Source organism: Mirounga angustirostris, unplaced genomic scaffold (assembly GCF_029215605.1).
Source record: "Mirounga angustirostris isolate CCGP_5_RB_7025 unplaced genomic scaffold, mMirAng1.0.hap1 SCAF_2, whole genome shotgun sequence".
In the NCBI taxonomy this organism is placed as follows: domain Eukaryota; kingdom Metazoa; phylum Chordata; class Mammalia; order Carnivora; family Phocidae; genus Mirounga; species Mirounga angustirostris.
The window spans coordinates 167,226,965-167,250,419 of NW_026991710.1; the positions used below are offsets into that span (position 1 = coordinate 167,226,965).

General features: G+C 42.5%; 1 protein-coding gene across 7 annotated transcripts in view; it reads right to left on the minus strand.

The window, feature by feature from the left end:
* Window positions 1–480: 480 nt before the first annotated feature.
* Window positions 481–23,455, minus strand: part of TACC1 (transforming acidic coiled-coil containing protein 1) — a 90,025-nt gene continuing 67,050 nt past the window's right edge. For all 7 annotated transcript variants that reach the window (XM_045879872.2, XM_045879870.2, XM_045879876.3 and 4 more), the window contains 8 exons: window positions 22,705–22,757; window positions 14,823–14,951; window positions 13,148–13,224; window positions 11,728–11,771; window positions 10,076–10,236; window positions 9,061–9,167; window positions 6,325–6,445; window positions 481–5,241 (listed from right to left, as the gene is read on the minus strand). In XM_045879872.2, coding sequence (XP_045735828.1) covers window positions 5,173–5,241; window positions 6,325–6,445; window positions 9,061–9,167; window positions 10,076–10,236; window positions 11,728–11,771; window positions 13,148–13,224; window positions 14,823–14,951; window positions 22,705–22,757 — 761 coding nt within the window. In that variant the 3' untranslated portion in view covers window positions 481–5,172. The remainder of the gene's footprint in view (window positions 5,242–6,324; window positions 6,446–9,060; window positions 9,168–10,075; window positions 10,237–11,727; window positions 11,772–13,147; window positions 13,225–14,822; window positions 14,952–22,704; window positions 22,758–23,455) is intronic.

Here is a 23,455-nt window from a genome sequence, read left to right on the forward strand (position 1 = left end):
GCACAGAGGTGGCCGGGCCAGTACTGAAAAGGCTTTTCCTGGTGTTAACCTAGAAGAAGCACAAACACGTGAACTCTTTGCTGTGGGCTGCTTTGCAGTGTTTGCACAGTCCGGGCTTATCTTGTGTTTGTCAATGAGTCCGAGAGCTTGAGGGGACTTAGGTTCTCAGGGCTTGCAAAATGCCAGAGCGGACATGCAGTCTCTAAGCAAAACCAAGAAGCACGCAATTAAAAACTTTGTTTGCACAGATGCGAATGCATGGAAATTTATATGGCAAGGTCTGAATTCCAAAGTTTGTTTGTTTTAATTACACACCCAACCAAATGCATAAAATTTCACAAAATGAGTGTCGTGAAAATGTCATCTGTTCTATTTTTAGCCTGAAATATGGAGCTCTGAAAAGCAGGGCTGTCATAAATTTTCACACTTGGGGATAAGAAGACTTCTAACCAGGGGGAAAAACACTCCCACGCCCAGATCTAACAGTGGTAAACAGTTTTTATTCAGGCAATGAAACATGGAAAAAATATATTAGTAATCATTATAATAATTTCATTTGTGTGAGTATAACTTTTACAAATATTTACCTGACATATAAAAGGGAAAGTACTGTGCATATAAAATTTATGTAGATGATTATTCCACACAACACAATCCTGATAACAGTAGTCGGCGCGGCGTTCGCTCCTCTGGATGGGAGGCTCCTCACACGCGCCTGGGCGCCCGCGGGGACACAGAGGAAGCAGATGTGCGGCTGATGTCTACTTGCTGGCACGTGAGTACAAATGGGCATCTACTGGCAAACACACACTTGCTAACAGCAACACTGAAAGGTTTACTGCTACCTCTGAGGTTTAAAAGGAATGCCCGGATCCCATCCCCCTGGGTGACAAGGATGGCTCGGAAGCCGCGCGTGTGGCCAGTAGTCCGCAGGCGGCCCCGTATCTGGACTGGCCGCGGTTTCCGAGTTCTAATCCGCACATGTCCATGTGGAAATCATTCACAGAGCATCCGTTAGCAATGTGACTAGGACGTACTTTGTATATATTTCAGATACCACTGAAAGGCAGAGGGGGAACAAAGTGACACCTTCACAGCTCTACGGTGAAGAAGGGACACAGGGAAGGTTCGAGCCACACCTCAGCTCTGGGCCTGGCCTCCTCCAAATGAGTTGGGAGTGTTATTCAGACTGCCACAGGCTGGTGTCACACAACATCTCCATATTAGAACTATAACCAGAATATATATATGTATGTAATAGCTGTAACCATATTATAGTTAATAAAGTCATTCCTTAGGAATCTTGTTTGTCCAAATCTAACTGCATGCTAAGAGGCACAGAAATGGGATCGCATTTGGACAAAGAACTACGAAAAGTGCAATCTTTAGTCTCCAGAATGCTGGCTCTGGGCACGAGGGCGTGGGTCTTCCCTGGAAATGCTGCCGTCGACATCATCTTCCAGAGGAGACCGTTAGAGAGAAGTGTCTCGTGTGTCAGTTCCTTTACCTTTACTATGCGGGAGACTCAAGGTTTGAGTGATACATTGCTTTCCTAAAGCCACCAGAATCTGGAGGCCAGTCAAACCTTTTTGGACAGAGGTCTCCTCAAAATGCTACTTCTTTAAAATCTTTGAAGAAGATGACTTCTTAGACCTTTGGCTTGGCATTCTGGGATTCCCAGACTATATTTTATTCTTTAATAAGCAAATAATAATCTGTTATCTTTTAAATGCTTTAGAATATATACATCTTTACTTTAAAATCCTTTGCCTAAATCATTTAATCTTTCAGCACCTCGTTTCTCTCTCCCCGACAAGAGGATAAAGAAACCCACGTCGTCCGAGAGCAAGCTCGCACAGTCACAGACTACAGAGGGACGACAATCACGTACGACTTGGGAGACGGCTACTGGTTGTAGTGAAGAACCAAAGGAAATAAACAGGGAGCGTTAGAGCTTCTGCCCCACCAAAAAAGGGTGTGCTGAACCATCTCCGACCACAGCACACCAGACTTACCAATGCCCCCTCTTTAAAACTCTATTCTGAGCTGTAGAGCCACCACCGGGCCCTGTTACCTGCCTTGCTTGAAAATCAGTGTTTTGTTCTGGCTGCTTAGTCAGCCCAGGAACGTTCGGGGCACTTGATGTGTATAACAGTGCTAATTCAGGGCTGTCTAACAAACATCTAAGTATTTGTGGGAGGGTTGCACAAAGTGTGGGACAGGAAGGAAGGGTAAAATTCAGCTTGAGCTAGCCTCCAAAATGAAACATAAATCTCCCCTTAGATTCCATATCATTCTGGAAGGCTGCCAGATCGTCAGAGTTCTTCACCATCATGTGCTTCTGCACTTCCTAATTTGGGCTGGGTCTGAAGAAGCTAGAAACCACGTGAGAAAACTGGGCTTCTCAATATTTCCAGAACAGTTTTACAGAACAAAAGGTTTGGGCAGGTCACTGGCTTCCAGGAGCTTCTCCAAATAAAGTAAATCTCAGGAGGTCTGACTATAACTGACCAGCCAACCAAGTGACAAACTCTTCGGTCTGTCTTAGCTAAATCTTCCCATTAAAATACTTTTAGACAGAGACTATCTATTTACACTTTGGTGAAGTCAAAAACTTAAGAAATAGCTCTGGGTTCGGAGTCTCAACAAGACTGATCACCTAATGCCCCCAAACCTGCCTGGGACAACAGCTTCCTTTCTCCTCTCTTCCCACTCTTGTTGACGGGGTTTATTATTGCCGACCTAACAAGTCATGGCCCTCACGTGCTTTGAAGCAAAACTCTAGGCTGTGTTCTCACTCTTAGAATTTGGAAGGTTTTTTTTCCCTTTTGCTTATTTTTAAAGAAAAACAAACATACTTCTTTCTGCCCAGGATATTCTCTTGATTTACCAGCTGAACAAGCTACATTTTTACTCTTGTTGGAGAATATCCATCTATGAAGTGAGGAGGAAGAACATTCCCTTGCAACAGCCATGGCTGAGAAGCCAGCGGCGGACGTTGCATAACCACGGCACTTTCGTGGCCCTTGTTCAGCAACCTCATTCACTGGGGTCTTTTGGGGGGTCTCTTCCACCAGCGTAATAGGGAAGGATTGTCGTCACCTTGGTTTTAACACACAGCTACTTTTTTTTATATACATAAGAAGCCTAAATGGAGGACTACGAATTTAGAATGGAGACCACTATAAGCCTTTCATGCTTAAAACAGATCAATATAAAACAAATAAACATGGATATCTCACCAAAACACAGCGGCAGAAAGGTTTAGCAATGTTTCTTTCTGCAAAATGCAAAGTTAATTTCCCTAGTAGTGGAGGACCGAGAGAAATCCGTTCCGCCAACTGGAGACACTTGTCCATTGCGGACACTCTGACTACAGTATTGTACTCACACTGAACCACAGTGACTGCTCTCAAAGCCCAAATGATTGTCAAGTCACTTCTCCAGCCACAGATCATTTCTGTTGTTCTTTTTTGTACAAAATATTAAGACAGTAGGCTTTAAAATACAGCCTAAGCACCAATTACGATAAATGCATATTGGTAAGACGTGACTTCTAGCTTTAAAGACATTATGGACCTCCCTGGGGCTAAAGATCGCACCCATGTGAATAGAACAGCGCTAAAGAAAAATGCATTTTTAAAGATCTATAGAGGTTCTCCACTAGGCACAATTCATTGCTGAAGTTGGATCATGCAAGGGTTTTTACAAGAAAGGTACGAAAACTTACATGTACTGAACATAGTGCATATCACCATGAAGACTTCCAGGGTGTAAGATTAAGACAAAAGAGCGTTTTCAAACACTGCATGGATTTGGTTCTGCCCACCAAATGGAAGGGAGTTCACTGGCGTTACATGGAAAAATTGCCATCTTGGGGTTAATGGCCCCATCGCTCTGACCCACGTCCAGGAAGAGCTTCAGGAATTTGGTTTTGGGAGTGTTGTTCTGCTCCTTGCACTCACCAAATGCTCTTTGTTTAACAATATTCAAAATGTGCTGATTTTTGGAGTGGCTCACATGATTTTTATAGCCCGTTTTGTTAAACATTCTAAGTTTGAAAGGGTTTTTTGCCTTAAAAAAAAAAAAAAATCCAAAGAACAACGCATTACACTTGTAAAAAACCCAACTGTTTCTTCTCCTTATAATTGCTAGCAGGGTTACAGTTACCTTTTAACTCAATGAGACTGCCTAAGCCTTTTACAAGTAGATTTTCTTTGCATATTTCAAATAGATGATGAAGGGTCAATGCTGATTTTGTAGCAACAAATAGAAGCAGAGGAGACGGACCGGCTCTGGGACAGACGTGCCAAACCTCAGCTTGGAGGGAGTCCAGCTAGCGGCTGCCCTTTGTGCTCTGGGGACTGGGGTCAGTCCCTTTGGGGCCGCACTTCTCAGGGCTGAGGAGTATCCAAATACCAGGGCAACGAAACATTGTGGCAAAAAGTCTTCCCCAGATGTAAAACCTGAGTCTGGGGTCTTTGCACCTTCAATTCCCCAAAGTCTGAGGTTGGCATGCTAGGCCACGACTCTATTTCAAAACAGGGTTTTACATTTATGGAAATATGCTCTTGTGTGGAGAAGCTCTTATTTGACTCTGCTTCAGAGAAAAAAAACCAGCAGCATATATCTATAAGCATATATGTGCGTGTGTATGTGTGTAGAAACAGGTACTCAAAGTCCCTTCTTGTTTACAAACTAGAAGTAACAATAGGCCAAATTATTTCCTCCCTCAAATAAGACTACCAATGTTGAACGCTAAATTTAAAAGACAAACTAAATAGGTCACCAAAAAATTCAGACAGGTGGTGGACAGAAGATGATCCCAAAGAGGAGCCACAAAATCCCATATTTAACGTGCTTGGAAAAGAAAAGATGACTTTTAAAAACGGACTAAAGACAGAGAAATCACGCCCCCAAACTTAGCAGCCTGACCAAACCTATCGGCGGACAGCACTCGGACGCCACTCTTCCCAGGACCGTGCGATGCTCTAGGGTTCCTTCCAGGGGTGTTGTGTCGGCAGCAAAGCGGGACAGGCAGCAGTGGGCATGTGCTTTTTTAAAGGTTTTTTTTTTCTCTGCAAAGGGACAATTATTCCTGGATAAGGCAAGATAACTGTGGTTAAGAGAAAAGCAGCCAAATGCAGATCTGCTGAGCTAATGGGGGGAAACTCAGTCAGTCTTCCCCAGCTTCGCAATCAGCTCATCGCAGATTTTTGTTAGTTCCTCAATTTCTTGGTTCTGAAAGACAAATGACATGGTTATATAGGCCACTTTGCATCCTGAGATCAAGGCAATGACAACTAAATAGTCCCAAGGCTGGCTACGCTCTGCCTTGACATCTTAGCTCAGTGGTTCCTAACTTTTCTACATCAGAGACCCTTTAAAGAAAGGGACGCTTCTCCCCTGAAAAATGTTCATGTGTTCACCAAGTCGTGCTTCAGTTGAGTAGGGGATGAGGGTAACCACTGGCCCTCTGCAGCTTGTCCATGAGCCTTAGTTCTCAAATTTTCTTATTATCACAGGAATTACCTACGATACTTGTTACAAACACAGGTATCTGGGACCTCACTCAGCCCATCAGCACCTCCAGGGACCTGGGATCCTGGAGTCTGAGTATGCCAGGGAACACTGTCTATGGCTTAGCAGACCCCATGATAGAACCCCTTGCTCTAGCTGAAGGGATGCCACAGGCATGAGTACGTAATTGGAGATACAGTGAGAAAAACATAAGAGGCACACACAAAAATGAAGTCCAAGGATCACTGAACAGTGAGAAATGGGGACCTGATAATTTTATCTCCCTACAGCAGAATTTCTCAACCATGGTACCACTGACATTTTGGGCTGGGTCAATCTTTGTTGTAGGGACCGACTTGTGCATTGTTAGATGTTTAGTAGCATTTCTGGCCTCTACCAATGAGATGCCAGTCGTGACAAGTAAATATATCTCCAGACGTTGCCAATGTCCCCAGGAAGGTGAAGTTGCAATGAAGGGGCAAGATGGTGTCACGTATTACATAAAAAAACAAAAAGAAAGAAGAAAAGGTAGCCTCAGAGCTAAGAAGTGTCTGGTCCCCTAAACTTTAGTTAATGCAATTTCCTCTCTGCATCCTGCCCGGGGATATTTCCTACTCATATGCTTGGGAATTAATGGTCTCCCTTGTTTGTGTCCACCTGCATCAGTTCCCAGAGGAGCTGGATCAAAGTGTCTGGGCAAAGAAGACAAGGCTTCTCTTTCATCCAAATCCACCACAAGTTAGCCACTGCCAAGGAGGAAAACCAAGTGTCCCTCCGGTCGTCACACCACACCCCTCTGTGTACCTTCTGCTGAAGGGCTCTTTCCAGGGACTCCACCTTCATCTGTTCCTTCCGGAGTCCGGCATGGAGAGCTGCACTCTCGGCCTTCGCTTTTGTTCGAACCTGAGCGATCTCTTCATTGGCTCTGTTTGTGGTGTTTTGTTTGCAGAATAAAGGGACAAGAAACACCCGGTTAGTCATCAGCCATAGCTAAGGAGTCAAGATACTAACCGCTGACATCTGTGGGACACAGGCTAAAAGCAATGACAGCACAATAAGGGAGACATCAGTGACCTAAAACATTCAATTTAAATTTATAAATATTCAATTGACACCCAACTGCTAAGGAAATTTCCAAGGTGAAAACCAGTGGCAGAATTAATCTCATAGGCCACAGCGAGTTCAAAATTTATATGTCACTAGAAAATGGAATCATGTGACAGTTTCTACAGCAATCTTAGATTTTTTTTTTTTAACCTAGGACAATAGCAGGCAGGGTCTGTGGGATTGTTACAGGACACTAACCACTGACCTCTATGACACTAGAACTTAAAGTGACTTTATTAAAGAGATACAAAAGAAATTTTAAAAACTATAAATGTCAATTGACAAATAGCCAATTAATTGATGAAAGGAAGCTAAGAACTCATTAGTAGTCAGAGGCATGCAAATTTAAACGATAAACTTTTAAAATTTATCAGACTGGCAAATATTAACCAGGATGCTCTTATTCTATGATGGCCGAGATGCAAGGAAACAGGCTCACCAGCTGATGGGGGAAATGAAAACTGGTGCTGTCTTTGTGGAGGGTGATATGGTTGCAACTATTATGATTTAAAATGAATACATCTTCTGACCCAGCGATTCCCTTAAAGTAACGTATTCGCAGCAATACTCCCACTTTGCACAATTGTGTGCACAAGTATGTTCACTGCAGCGCTGTTTACAACAGAAAAAAGCGTGAAACTATCTAAATGCCCGTCGATAAAGGCATGGAATAATCCTACAACCTAATAAAAATAACTAGATGGAACTATATGTTCTGACATGGAAAATGGCCATGATACACTATTAAGTGAAAAAGGAAATTTGTATTTTGTAACTCTGATATTATGAAAAAAAAAAAAAAAAAAAGTCCAAAGCCATTTTGGGTAGTATTTGTAAAGGCACAAAGAAAAAACTGGAAGGACACACAATAAACCTTTGATAGCAGTACCTCTGGGAGTGAAAATGAGAGAGGGGAACTTGAAATGTTTTACAAATATGATGATAGAAAGCACAATGTACAAGTAGGTATCACTTTTTAGTTAAAAGATAAAGTTGGGAGCATTCTTCAGACTGTTCCTCAGGATAAATTCCAAATGTGCTGGATTTAAGGGTTAAAAAAAATAAAGCCATAAAAGTATTAGAAGGAAAACATGGCAGAATATTTTATATTCAGCCCAGAGAAGATCTTTGTCACCACGACAGAAAATCCTGCGTAAAAGAAATGACTGACAAATTTCACTACATAAAAATAAAATTCCTGCATGTCAAAAAACACTAGAAGGCAAAAGACAAATTAGAAAAATCATTAGCAACTCATATCACAAAGGGCTGGCATCCTTAGTGCATAAATATAATAATATATTTATATATATAATATATAAACTGACAATAGAAAACTGGGCAAAGAATAGAATCATTCATGGTAAAGCGAATATGTGTATAGACAGTTGCTAAAATATGTTCAATTTTACTCGTAAGATAAACAAAATCAAAACTACACTGAATAAAATAAATGCTCTATTTGTTTATCAAAAAAAGAAAACCCCAACTAAACTGGAATACCACCTTTATCTATTGGATTTGGAGAAAACCGGAAATTTGGTCTGTTGGTCAAGCCGTGGGGAGAAGAGAAGCTCTCATACTTCATGTAGGGATGAAAGTCGAATGAGGGCAATTTGACAACATTTATCATGGTTACAAATTCACATATTTTTTGGCCCAGCAATTCCTTTTCCAGCATACAGATACCTCACCAAAATGCACGCCAAATGATAATAATCCAAGGTTCCTTATTGCAGCCCTGTTTGTAGTGGGTGGCAAATAACCTGAGTGTCCCACAGGAGGGGGGTTTGGTTAAATAAATGACACATTTCAACGCTGGAACACCATATGGCTGCTAAGGAAAATAGTGGAAGCTCTTCATGGATTGCTATGGAAAGATTTCCAAAATACACCACTAAATGAAAAAAACGAAGTACGCTGTCATCTGTATAACAAAGGGAGAGTCTCACCACAGTGAAAAAAACGGTGATCACATGGTGTGCTGGAGGTGTTAGTTAAGGCCATTGTTGTGTGATATATAACTGGAGCAAATCAACAGGTCATACACCTTAAACTGCACACTGATTTATGGTAATTTTATCTCCATAAAGCTGGGGGAGAGGGAGAAGGGGAAAAAGTAGATCTGCAAGGACTGAAGGAACTAATGACCAAATTACCCGTGGTGATGAGGAGGGCGGGGAGAAGGAAGGGTATTGGGATGGGAGAGAGATACTGTGTATCTTTTTATTCTTTTTAATGTTTGAACCATGTGAAGATTTTACCTATTCAAAAAATTAAATAATAAAATGTATGCGCGCGCACACACACACAGGTACACACACACCCCAGTGCAACATGGAATTGCCAAACAACGTTGAGGGTTTTTTCTGGCCTTTTTCAATCTTCCCACCACACCATGAACCGTGAAACAGATTTATTGCAAGTTCTCACTTGTCTAGTTTTTCTTCTGCGTGGATCTTCAGAGCCTGGTATCGCTGTTCCTCTTGTTTAACTCTGGCTAAGTAATCCTGGGCACATTTTTTCAAGGCTTCTTCATTCTGTTCCAAAGTGACAATTTAAAATAAAAGAAGCTGGTCATTTTATTTTTCTTCTACTAGTGACAAGCCATGTACCAGTTTTTTTGAGAAAACAGGTACAAATAATTCTTACTGAAGAAATTCTACATAATTTCTTCATGTATAAATTTTCAAAACACAGTAAGTTTCAGTTATATCAACACACCCAGTTTAGGGAGGCCGTCATTCAAATGTGAGTGGCAGGGGCACCTGGCTGGTCAGTGAGGACAGCACATGACTCTTGATCTTGGGGTTGTGACTTCAAGCCCCATGCTGGGTGTAGAGATTACTTAAAAAATAAATCTTAAAAAAAAAAAAAGAGTTCAAAAGTGAATGGCAATCTGAGTCTCCTTTTAGGTAAACTGGCCACTCTCATTTTTATTTTACAATAAAAAACAAAAAGAATGTTCACTACTATAAATGTATCTTATTGATGGTATGCAACTAAGGTGAATCAATATGCCCACTTACACGTAAATTTGAAAGATTATTACTTATTTTCTTCTAGAATATGTAGCCTGAATTTTTTAGTGCTAAATTTTCCCTTTACTAATATTAAATTGGTGAATTATCAAAACGATTTCTAGAATTCTCCTAAGGTCTGAGGGTTCCACACTTACTATACTCCATGCCACACTCTGGCTGTAGCCTGACCTAGGAGGGGAATGACCAAGACACGCCACCTGGTGGGCCAGATGCCCGAACCACCACAGAAAGAGAAAACAGAAAAGAAAACCTCTACCTTCACTGGAACAGAAGATACAAGGCCAATGATATATGGGCCCCGAGCCCCTATTTAGAAGGCTATCCACACCTCTGGCATATATGTTTAAAGATCCATTACCAAGAAAATACACTACTAAGGAGACAAAAGGAAAAGGACATGCTACCTTCTTGAACCCTTCCAGAACGCCTTTCAGGTTCTCGTATCTCCTGAAGAGATCAGAAAGGGACCTTTCCACAGAATTAAGGTCAGCCAGGGCCTGCTCCTTCTCCATGGTCAGTTGCTGGAAGCTTTTCTGAGAGGTCATACTTGTCCTCTGTTCATCTTCTGAGAACCACAACAAAAGTAAAGGCAGAGTCATACAACAGATGGTTATCAGCTGCCCTCTGTGAGCTAAGCCGTATTCTTGGTGGGGGGGACCCAGCAGTGGACATAACAAAGTTCCTCTCAAGGACTTACGTTAGTGGGAGATTCAGATGGTGACAAGTGATGGGGGAAAACCAAAGCAGAACAAGAGGCGTGGGGTTCCTTTTTCAAATAGGTGGCCCCTCTCAGAGGGGTGCAAAGTAGGTGATGCAGCTACCCAGGAGGAGAATATTCCAGCAGAGGAACAGCTATGGCAAAGGCCCTATGCTGGGAAGGCATGGGTGATGTGGACCGTAGAAAATATCATTGCAGTGCTTAGGTAGAGAAAGACTTAGGCAGTCAGTCCTGACAATATTGGCTGCAGAGTTATTTCTAAATTCAACGCATGAGCACCAACCACTGTTGGTTTGTAAAAGGTACCAGTGCGTCGGACACAGGGAAAAAGTACAGCTTGCAGCAGAGTAAGGACACTGCACCCAAAGGAAGACCCCACCCAGGGGTACTGATGATGTGAGTAGGCCATCAACCCTCTGGGTGCCAGGTGGAGAGTTTTTCACAGAATTCAAGCATTTGCTAGCCTCTAAAATGAACCTAACTATGGCTGATGCTCATTATTTGTGGACTGTGTACTTGTGAATTTATCTACTTGCTAAAATGTACTTGTAAACTGAAAGTCAGTACTTGGGGTGTATTCCCTGTCACGCACAGAGGGGCAAAAAAATGTCAAGTCACTTGACGTGCACATTCTCAGCTAAGGCTGAACTGGACGACACACTTGTTTCATACTGTAAACAAGTATCCTTTTCAGTCTATTTAGTATCATGATTTTGCATTTTTGTGCTTTCTGGGTGAGCAAGAAGGCTGTGATGTGCCTTATGGAGAAAATACCTTCGTGAGATCATCTTCATTCAGGCACGAACTACAGCACTGAGGGCCATGAGTTCAATGTTAATGAACTGACATTAAACCAGATGTCTTTAAACAGAAATACACATAAGACAACGTTATGTATTGACAAAGATGTTGTGACCAGAGGCCCGCAGGAACCTCCCTCTGTACTTCCCCTAAAGCAATGGCTCAGTATTTGCTAATTCAGTGTTTGTGGCAACGTTGTGGAATGGAACCACTGCAAACAGTGAGAATCAACTGAATCTAAATGAGGGACAAGTGGAAGCTCATATTCTGATTTGAAAATCATCTATGGAACCTATGGCTCACACCACAGAAGAAAAAGGCCAGGGGCGCCTGGGTGACTCAGTCGGCTAAATGTCCGCCTCTTGGTCATGTCCGGCTCAGGTCATGAACTCAGGGTCGTGAGATTGAGCCCCAAGTCCAGCTCCCCGCTCAGTGGGAGTCTGCTTGAGAATCTTTCTCCTCCCTCTGCCCCTCCCCCGCTCTCTCGCTCCCAAATAAACAAGTAAAATCTTAAAAAAAAAAAAAAAAAGTCCTTACCAATCATTTGGGCAATGGTCTTTTCATATTCAGCCACAATTTTCCTTAAAAAAAAATTATCAGAAGAGAATTTTTAATGGAAGTTGGAGAAATGCTGCCCTAAACAAACACATTAACAAATGAACATTTGAACATTGTATATGATGTTCAATGAATATTTAAATGATGTTCAAATGAACAAATTTACATAACCCAGTTATCTGCTTTGGGGCTTTTTTAATATTAAGGTAAGATTTGTTAACGTTCAAAAAAGATTTTTCTGAAGATTTTATGTTTAACAAGCCTTTCATTCTATTTATTTTATCTATAGAAACTGCCTTCACTTTCTCTTTGAACCTCATGTAAATGACCTCAAGGCAATACATTAACTCTGCCTGGACAAATCAATCTTTTACAAAATAAGTGAATGACATTCTTGGGGTTCTTCCTAAGAAGGCTGATCTGAGTTCAGGCTTTCCTGGCCCTCATCCACCCTTTTGGGCAGTCCGTGCCCTCTGATTCAGTCACAAATTTTATTTTACTGTCCTAGTTCCAAAAGCATTTCAGTTATCCAAAGACTTTAAAGATCACCCTGTCATGTTAACCTTTCTTTTTGGTGAAGTGCAGTGAAGTATCCCTGACCCTTTCCAGTAAGATGAGTGCTCTTCCCTGTGACCCCTCAGTGAGGAATTACGGTTCCCCTGCCCCTCGCTGGTGGTGCCCATCACTTGGTCCGAGTTTCTTCCGACGGCTACTGTAAGCTAAGGGCAGGGGCCTCCTGTTCGCACACCCAGCATGGGACCTCACACCCAGGAAATGCTCACGAAGCAAGTAATACAAGAGCTACAAATTCAAGTGGGCATAATTAAAATGTTTCTTCATCATTCAAGCGCTGACTGTATGAGTGTATAAATTATGCGTTTTTCTTCTTCTTTGATGCCATCTTTAGTTATTTCACAGCTTCTAACTCTCCTTTCTAGGGAATGAAGAGCAAAAATAAAAAGATCTCAATTTAAGGTCAATCGATTTTGTTTCCTGTTAACATGCTTTGGTGGTTATGAAATGCCTTCATGTGTAACCAATTTTAGAAAAGTGTTACAAATTATAATGCCTCCATAACTGAGTATGTCAATGAATCTTATTATTCTGGAGTTTAAGTGGATTTTTTTCGCACAAATTGATGTCTCTTCAAAAGGTAAGAACTATGTGGGTTCTGCTTATTTGTAATGTTCTCAAAAACCCACAAGAAGCTACAGTATTTGAATAACTGGTCAGAAACACTCATGAAAAGACACTGTCAATCACAAATTAAGGTGCAAATATCAATGCCGTCTAGTTTTCAGCAGTTGGTTCTGTGGTAAGCAAATACTTTCATTACTACATTTATATTAAATCTAATAATGCATAAAGGTATCCAACCCCTCCCCCAAACCTCTCTAACCTCATCTCCAAGACTTCTTGTCGGGTTTCTTCGTATTTTTTCTTCCATTCATTTGCTTCAATTTCCTTAGTGATTATCTAAATTATAATAGAGATAAAGCTTGGTTTTACCTACTGAAATCTATTACAGTTTGAATTTAAGATTGGAAACTGAAAACACACAACCAGGTGCATCCCAAGACATTCAAGCTACATTGGGAATATAAAGCCTCAACCTCTGTGTATAATGCTCACAAGCATTTGGAAAAATGTACTCTCTGCCACATAGGATGGTGGAAATGTAGCCACCAAAGTAGAGGGGAAGAGAACATCTCCCAGGAAAGTTCCAAGTGATAATCACAATCTCTGTGAATTTTACCCAGGTCCAGGGTCTGGCTCTTAGCTCTGTAGGCCCAGAACCGTGATTGATTGGGACAGGACACCAAAAGAAGAGCCATCAGCCTGGCAGAGACTCACCTTAATCAAAGTACTAATTTTACTCATGATAAGAAACAACTATGACAGCATCAGGGCATTAGCATGACCAGCATATTCTCGTTCTACAGAGATTTCTGATGGCTTGATAAGAACGGAGTCATAACTAGGGGCTCAGAAGTTCAAAACCTCCAGCCAGATGCACCTGTATCTCACTAAAGGCGGGATCTTGCTCCTCAGACCAGCACCCGTATCCCTGTTTGGGATGCCCTTAGAAATCATTACCTCAAACTCCGTGTGCCTGGACAGAGCTTAGAAGGGCATCACTGTTCTCCTTTTATTATACTTCTCTATGCTTCTCTCTTTCTCATTGATAACAACATTCTTTATTTTGGTGCCTTTAATCAGAATCTCAAGAACCTAGCAGCCAGCCCGTCTGCTTCAGGTGACGAGGCACATTCTTGCTCTGCTCCAATAGGCAGTCTTCTCATAGTATCACTCTCGGAAGGAAGATGAGGTCATTTTTCTCACTGACAAGATTTTGGTAGGGCCTCCTCACCACTGCTCCCAAGTTCTGACAACAGGATCAGCTGACATCCCTCATTATCAACCTAATGCTATTTTGTAAAGCTTTAAAAGACCTATATATCAGGTTCTTCACTACTCTCACTGTATTATGAAAATAACATCGCTACAATAAGGGAATTCCCTTCTTTAAAAAAAAGAAAAAGGGTGGGATCATCAAGAAACACACAAGCCAAACACATAAAATACAGCATAGAAATATAATAATAATAATATTAAGAGCACATGACTGCGTCTTTCATATTTTTCTGATCACCCAGGAAAGGCCTAGCAGGAATCTGTTTTGAACAGAGGCTGTTCAAGAGACACAGGAAAGGAATTTAAGAGTTGATCTGTTTAATTAAAGAATGGATCAAAGTGGGAAGCAATTTTATATTACTGCAAGTCTGTTAAACGAAGGCACTGATTTAGTTACATATGTGGGAAGAGTTGGCAGAATTCAATATTCAAAAAACTTCAAGGCTGAAAGATAATGAAGCACTGTCAGCTTTTTCCCCAGGACTCCAGCACCAATGAGAGTTTTACAGGGAGGCCTTTCTATGAACTACACAAGCTGCAGGAAGTAAGAACTTCCAGCCAGGAATAACTCAAGCCAAACAGAGATGGGATCTCCCTGCTGGCGCATGGGCTTCACAAAGTCAGGGAGTGATAAGTGGACAGAACACGAGGGTCTTTACCTCTTCTCTTATGAGAGTAAGCACGGCTGTCTTATCTGATTCACTGAGGCAGATGCCATCCAGGGGGCTCTCCCCTCCACAGGCCACAGACACGGGGGCCTTCTCCACAGAGGACTCCAACAACAGTCCCTGAGGGGGCAAGAAGTTACACTTAATACCTTCAGGCTTCAGCTTCCCAACCCCAAGCATCCTTCAATAACTTCCTTATTACTCAATGGACCACAATGTTTAAAAACATGTTTGAAGACAAAAACACAGCAGGGGAAGCTTTCAAAAAATAAAATCAAATCTAGTTATAGTACAATCTGAAGGAAAAAGTTCTCTAATGAATATGGGGGTGGGGGGGAGCAAGTTAACTTCCATTTAACAGACAGCCTAGTGAAGTTCTCTCCTTATCCAAAAAGGAGAAAGTGTGATTATCACAGTGACCGGTCACCAAAGAATCACATGCTTGAAAAGGAAAAATGTCTCATTTTTCAGGGGATTTCTGGGGATAATGCATTCCATGTAACTTTTCCCAAAAAAAGTATCAACTTTCAAACATATTGATACTTTTGTGTACCTCTTTAGTCACCTTGGATAGAAATGTTTCTAAAATGGACTAGTAACTCTCAGGCTTCAGGAAGCAGAAATGGCACACACATCTGAATGCTGACTCCCCTGCCCCACCCCTGGAACGATTCGGGGCCACCAGGAACTTCAGCTGCTCTGCAGTGACGTCCAGCCCTGACCCAGTGATGCTGTCAGGTGGACACCATGAATGGTCCCTGTACAAAGTGGCCAGATCTATGCCTGCGCTTTCACTTTTCACTTTTTTTATTCTTTTTGATTCTTCCTTGCTGTTAAGTTTTCAGTTCCCTTCTGGTGCGGCAGCTTGCTTTTATAGTAAACTCAGGTTCCAGAAAGCCACAGTAGTGGTTTTTTCACATGAACATGGACTTCATTCTCTGCTCTTTCCTAAAAGGCATTTTTGGGGCTATTTCCTCCCACCTGTGTAAGTAAACTTTTTGTGTAAATAGGAAAAAAGCTGGGGTGCCTGAGTGGCTCAGTTGGTTAAGCGACTGCCTTCGGCTCAGGTCATGATCCCGGAGTCCTGGGATCGAGTCCCGCATCGGGCTCCCTGCTCAGCGGAGAGTCTGCTTCTCCCTCTGACCCTCCCCCCTCTCATGCTCTCTCTATCTCATTCTCTCTTTCAAATAAATAAATAAATAAAATCTTAAAAAAAAAAAAAAAAGGAAAAAAGCTGATCTAATAACATCCAAAATGCCAGCCCAAGGACTGGCAATAATCTTAACACTCTTAAGAATCTGTATAACCAATCTCTCTGGTATCTTGTTTGAACCAAGACTGAACAGAAAGTCCAGAGTCAGCTTAGACCAGTAGTTTTTAAACTTTTCACGGTCATTGCAACTCACTGTTTCTCTAGAAAATGCTCAAAAATTCACGCATAATTTTGCCTTTAGCTTCACGTAGAAGGGCCTGATACAGAAAACCCTGGCTTAGGCCAGGGAAATGGGGAATGCGAAAGCCACAAGCTGGCAGCGCCCGTTTCAAGCAGCATCTGGAGGAAGGCAGCCCACCCTGCTGACAGGAGTCCACGGTCCCCCCAGAAACACTCTCTGTCATGGGGCAGATCTATCACTAGAGCCAGAGGCCACTTGTGGGCAGGCCCCCGATGACCCCCACCGTCCTGGTACTCATCCTCTCATGTAATCTCCTCCCCTTGAGTCTAGGCTGGACCTGGGGACTCACTTCTGAAGAGACTGGTAAAAGCCATGGGATGTCACTTTTGAGATTAGTTTACAAAAAGACTCCAGCTTCCACATTGTGAAGAGCTCCCTATGGAGAGGCCCACGCGGCAAGGAATTGATGTCTCTGCCAACAGCTAGTGAGGACCTGAGACATGGCGACAGCCGCGTGAGTGAGCTTGGAAGTGTCTCTACCCCAAGGGGAGCCTGGAGGTGACCGCAGCTCTGGTCAATACCTTGACTGCAGCCTGTGTAAGGTCAGAGGCACCCAGCAGAACCGCCCCAGGATTCCAGAGCCAGAAAGGAGGACATCAGAAATGTTTCTTGTGGATAATGAATAAACCTCTGGACATTTGAGTCGTCAGCCCATTAACTTCCTGTGCCATGCTTCTCCCTCAAGAAACTTTCTCATACTCTTGTTCCCATGTAACTTGCCTACAGGGAGGTAACACCCTAGGTCAAGTTGACACGTTTGGTTCACTTTGTTAAATTTGTGATTCTAAGTTAATACATTTTAAAATCAGTCTTTTGTGTTTTTATTAGTTGAAGCCAGAATCACCAAGTCAAATCAATTCTAAGAAACAGCCCTTCTGTGCCTCCCATGACCCTCAAGTTAGCAAGATTTTGGGAAATAAGCCAAAAAGAGTTTTTTTAGTAAGGAAAACATCAACGTCTATTCTAGAAGTCGGCATCTCATTCATTTGTTGAGAGGATACATGAGTTGTCTGCCCACTTGCTCAACAACTTAATGTATCTGGAAGAGGCAACATTCCAAGTGGAAGCAGGTGATCAGACCTTAGATGGGGGCAGATTTATCCAGATGAGTGGGCTCTGCGGCCTGCGGCCCTCCCCTGATCACTCCCTTCCACCTGGCCCCGTGCTTCTCCCCTCACGGCTTAAATGCAAAATGCAACAGCTTTTATGAGGAATTTACGGCCAGGGCCTAGTTTAGCCACCTTTTTCAAGAATCCTAGGATTTAGCTTTTCACCTTCTTTAGTCCTTTATATTGCTTATCAACAGCACAGAAAGCCTACGGAATCTACCATCATAAAGAATTGACCTGACAATCTCATCCTGGGCTGGGTAATCTATTATGTTTAATAAAGATGCTAACCTAATCAGTCAGTTCCAGCCTTCCAAAGGATCCTGTTTCACGTCCCCTAATCCTTTCCCCTATTCCCAAAGCATTCACAACTGAGGGCCAAGAAAGACCTGTCTCTAGACAGTGGAACTCAATGCAGTCTGTTGCAGACTGGCAGTGAGCACGGATGCCACCAAGGAAACCTCTCTGCTCATGTCCTTGCAGTGGGAAAATGAGCACCGTTAGTCTCTCACAGCAAGCGGAGTTCATCCCATCTTCTGTCCTTGAACCCACTGGAGTACTAGCACCCCAGCCACTGAGCTCTAATAGCGATATCCTTGGAAAAACCAAATGAACTCAATTTTTAGAAGTTTAAGCCTTCCTAAAAAAATAAATTGACTCCTAACTGAAAAACGCTGCAGATCAATAGATGATAAGCAAGATGAGACTCACTGCCCACCAGTGAGTGCACTCTGGCCTTAGTCACTTCGCCCCGGCTACCACCAACTGCTGCAACAGGAATGCACTTCCAAGAAACACAGAGAGGCTTAAACAAGTCAATGCTAGATGAACCAGATTTCTTTATTCAATGTTTTGAATATTGCAATTTCCTTATGTGACGCCTATTCCACATTCTAGGAAGTAGAAATTCATTGATTTCAGGAAGTTCCACTGGGGTTACTTTTAAAAGATCACAACATAGGGTATGTTCTTCGGCAGCTAGCTCCAAAGACAAGTATTCCCCACTTTTCTTTCTCGCTCACTCTCCCACCCTCTTCCTGGCAGCATCACCCCACCTGACAGTGGCCTACCACTCTGCAGCTCCCATTTTTGACGTTATCACTGCCTTTCATCCTCATGACCACCGGACGAGGCCAATAGGTGCTCTCATTTTATGGATGAAGAAGTTGGGAATCCGGAAGTTGAACCAGTCTGTTCCCAACGCTGGGGAAGCCACCTAAACCTGCAGCTGCGCAGACCAAGGCTTGGTCCACTCGACACAACCTGCCCCGATCATCTGTTTGCTCTTTTTAAAGACTGAAAATACAAGAAAGTGCTCCCTTAGTACTTAGAAAACTTCCAAAGGAACTGGTTTCCCCAAGTGCATGAGCAGGCTCTTTGGGTAGCGGCGTGTGTAATGTCAGCCTATTGTGGGTGGGGGTGGCAGGCATCCCTCCCTCCCACAGATGAGGAGAGACAGGCCCATGAGTGGCTGTCCTGGGATTAGGTGACCTGGCTCCCAAAAAAGGATTTTGTCCAGAAACAAATTCACTAATGTGTGAGGCCCTTGTGGGGGGACAACGCTCCTGAGACCCTATGTGCTTTGTGTATGTCTTCCTTCTGCCCACGTTTCCACAGGCTACTCCTTCACCCATCTACCTTCACGTTTGCTCATTCTGTGTCCTCTAGGGAATCACTGTGTGTCTTGGCCTAACAGTGAGTCCTGAAAACAATTTACTGGGACATGCAATCGGCATTAAAAAATGAAATGGAATTTAAAAAATGAAAGAGAGGAGGTGCCTGGGTGGCTCAGTCAGTTAAGCGTCTGCTTTTGGCTCAGGTCTTGATCCCAGGGTTCTGGGATTGAGCCCTTAATCAAGGTTCCCGGCTCAGTGGGGAGTCTGTTTCTCACTCTGCCCCTTCCTCTTCCCCTGCTCGTGCTCTCTCATGCTTGCTCTCTCTCTCTCAAATAAATAAAATCTTTTAAAAAATGAAATAGAATAGAAAAATATCAGAGCGAATCACATGAAGAAAGGTAGATACTGTTTTGTGCAATTTGTTTTATAAAAATACAAATGCATACGTTGTGATGTGTCATTCATATATACATATATATATTAGTCAAGATGCAAAACATTTTTACTGTGGATTAAGGTAAAGGATGTTTCAATCACAGCTTCATCTAATCCTATAGCTTCAACTATCCTGTGTCCTAAAGACCCTCAGATTTTTTAAAGATTTTATTTATTTTAGAGAGAGAGAGAGAAGGGCAGAGGGAAAGGGAGAGAGAGTCTAAAGCAGACTCTATGCTGAACGCGGAGTCCGATGCAGAGCTTGATCTCACAACCCTGAGATCACCTGAACTGAAACCAAGAGTCAGGGGCTTAACCACTGCGTCACCCAGGCACACCCTGGGTTGGCTTTAATAGATTTAAGGGCTGGGGTGCCTGGGTGGCTTAGTGAGTTAAGCCTTCAACTCTTGGTTTTGGCTCTGGTGGTGACCTTAGGTCTGGGGATTTAGGCCCGCATTGGGTTCTGCATTCAGCGGGGAGTCTGAGGATTCTCTCCCTCTCCCCACCTTGCACACACTCACTCTCTAAAATAAGTAAATAAATTTTGGGGCACCTGGGTGGCTCAGTCGGTTAAGCATCTGACTTTGGCTCAGGGCATGATTTTAGGGTCCTGGGATTGAGCCCTACCTGGGGCTCCCTGCTCAGCAGGGAGTCTGCTTGTCCCTCTGCCCCTCCCTCTGCTTATGCTCTCTCTCAAATAAATAAATAAAATATTTTAAAAAATAAAAATCAGGGCGCCTGGGTGGCTCAGTTGGTTAAGTGACTGCCTTCGGCTCAGGTCATGATCCGGGAGTCCCGGGATCGAGTCCCACATCGGGCTCCCTGCTCGGCAGGGAGTCTGCTTCTCCCTCTGACCCTCTCATGCTCTATCTCATTCTCTCTCTCAAATAAATAAATAAAATCTTAAAAATAAATAAATAAATAAATAAATAAATAAATAAATAAATATCAATCAATCTTTTAAAAAATTGTAAATAAAGCCAACCCAGGCTTTTACTGAACTCATGCTATGTACTTATCAGAACTGCCTCCTGGAAATATGGACTTAGAAACTGGTCCCACAGATGTCTCAAAGCCACAGATCTAAAAATTAACTTCTACAATTCTGCTCCTCTTTCTGTATTCTTACTTTACTGATTCCTGTGTTCAGCAGAATTTATTGTGGTAGGTGCTGAAGTAGCAGCAAACGGACAGTCGTGGTCCCTACCTTCACCAAGCTTAGTGTTGGGAGGAAGGAAGGGAGAACAAGAAGTGACTCCAAGGGGTAGGTTCACAGAACTGAAAGAACTTCCATGTGGTTCAGTCAGATGTGTGAGGGAGAGAGGAGACAGTGGAAGCTGGAGAGAAAGGCAGAGTCCCAGTGCAGAAAGCCACATCCGCCGCCGGAAGAGTCTGAACTTATTCTAAAGACAAGGGAAGCCAACCAAGAGGGGTAAGCAAAGAGTAACAAGATCAGTTTGGTGTTTAAAACATTACCTTGGCTTATGTAAAAGGATGAGAGAACAGCCTAGAAACAGGGAGACTGGTTAGGAAACTACCACCATATTTAAAAAGACTGGTGGTGGCCACGGGCTGGAGAAACATTGGTGGGTTTACAATATATGGTTTCCGGACTTTTAAACAGCAGATTTTGCTTGTGGGAATAAGGGGGAGGGAGAAGCCCCTGGGCACCCCAGATTTGCCGGGCAGGTTATCAGTAACACTGACCACTTGGACATTCAAGGAAGAAACCTTGGGTGGCTTTCACCAACTTTCTCTCACCACCACTCCACCCCAGCCACCATGCACATCTCCCAAGTCACCAAACGGTGATGGTTCTACCTGATAAATCTCTCTCAGCCTCCACCCCATCCTTTGAACTCTTACCCATCACAATGCTCCTTACTTAAAACCCCATGATAGTTCCTTACTGCTTCTACTACAAATTTCAAACCTCCTGGCACCATGTCACTAGCCCCTGATGATCTGGCCCTCAGCTACTATATGTGGGCTACCCTCTCACACGAGATGACTAACACTTCCACTTCCTCATAGAGCCCATGCTTCTCACTCCCAGCCTTTGTGCAGGCCAACTCTGCTGCCCAGAACACCCTTCACTGCTTTATCTTTCAAACTAAGTTCAAATGGCGGAAGCTAAGACAACACCACCTTAACCAAGTGATCAAAGTTAACTCCACCAATAATGGGACAACCTGGGATCCACAAGGTCACTTCTGATGGCTTTGTGCCCAAAATGCATAAACTGAATTTAATTAGCAGAAACACTGGACGAACCCAAAATGAAAGATATTCTACAAAACACTGACCTGTATTCTTCAAAAGTGTCAAGGTCAGGAAAGACAAAGACTGAAAAACTATCATAGATTACAGGAGACTGAGAACCCGAGAACTAAATGCAACATGGAATCCTGAGCTGGATCCTGCACCAGAAAGAGGATGTTACCGGGACAACTGACACAATTCAAATACGGCTTATAGCTTAGTATTATAATAATACTGTACCAGTGTTCACTGATTTTGATAACTGTACTGTGATTATATAAAATGTTAACATTCAAGGAATATGGGTGAAAGATTTATAGGAATTCTTTGTACTATTTTTCTAAGTCTAAAAAGTGTAACATAATTTTGCTTTTAATGAGCTCAAATTCAGCCTCCCCAACACCTGCCGCGCAGGCGGTCAGCCCTGGCTCCCACAGCCCCCGGAACACATTGGATTACAACATTCACACCGTCTCATTAGTTTCCATTTTGTATCCACTACCAGTGCTGTTCAAAAGAATTACAATGCAAGCCACTGGTAATTTAAAATGTTTCGGTAGCCATTTAAAAAGTAAAAAGACACACAAAATTAATTTTAATAATATAGTTCAGTTAACCTAATACATCTAAAATAGGATCATCTCGACATGTAATGAATATAAAAAGTTCGAGACATTTTCTTTTTCTTTTTTTTCTTTTTTGTCCTAAGTCTTTAAAGACTAGTTATATTTTACATTTACAAGACATCTCAATTCAGACTAACTACAGAGCAGGTGCTCAGTGGCCACATGAGGCTGATGGCTACTGGATAGATATCAGGATAGACTACGAGCTCCTCAAGTGAAGAAACTTTTATTTATATTTCAGCCCGTCACCAAACACTGACTACAATTTAGTTAATGAATTAATGTGGGCTTTAAAATAAATACTGAAAAAAAAAAAAAAAAAAACCCTGAGCCCCACACTTCCCCTGCCCCCCACAAGTGTAGGAACTTACAGTCATGGCAGATCCATCTTTTTCCATCTTTTGGCACGTCTCTTTCTCTATACCTACAACACAGAGAGTCATTTTTATAGTTATCCCAAGAAGTCAGTTCCTGTCTTTCCTGATGAAGACTCTGGAGACCCCAGTACAGGCCCAGAGTGACATCTATGAACCCAAGAACAGCATTTCCAGATTTTCAAAGGAGCACCGGCACTTTGTTGATGGATGTGTTGTCTGTGTTAAAAGTCCGAAATACTCAGAAGAAAGGGGAGTGTTGCCCTTAGACAGCCATACACACAATCACCATCTTCAGGTGGAAAGAACAGCAAGGCTGCCCCCTTGTGTCCGTAAAAAGTTTTGTAAATAAGTTGTTACTACAACCATGGGACTATGTCAGAAAGAGGAAACCACAATATGAATGTTATTTTTATTAGCAGGTCTGAGTGAATTTACATTCCAGCCCAGAAGGGTACCCTCAGACTATTTAACGTAGCAGATAAAACAATAAGCTCTAAATTTCAATGCCCGAAAGACTAAATTCATTCTCCTCCCCATACGCTTTCACACTTGTCTACCACCACCAAAGGCAACATTAAAAAAAAAAAAAAAAAAAATTATGCTTTTTCTAATTAAAGGAATATGCACTCATTGAAGAAAATTTTACAATATGAAAAAAACCACAATTCTAAAGCTACAATCCTCCATGTAGCAACAGCGAATTGTTATTTTAGTGTACTGTCAACAGTGAATTATTTAAAACACA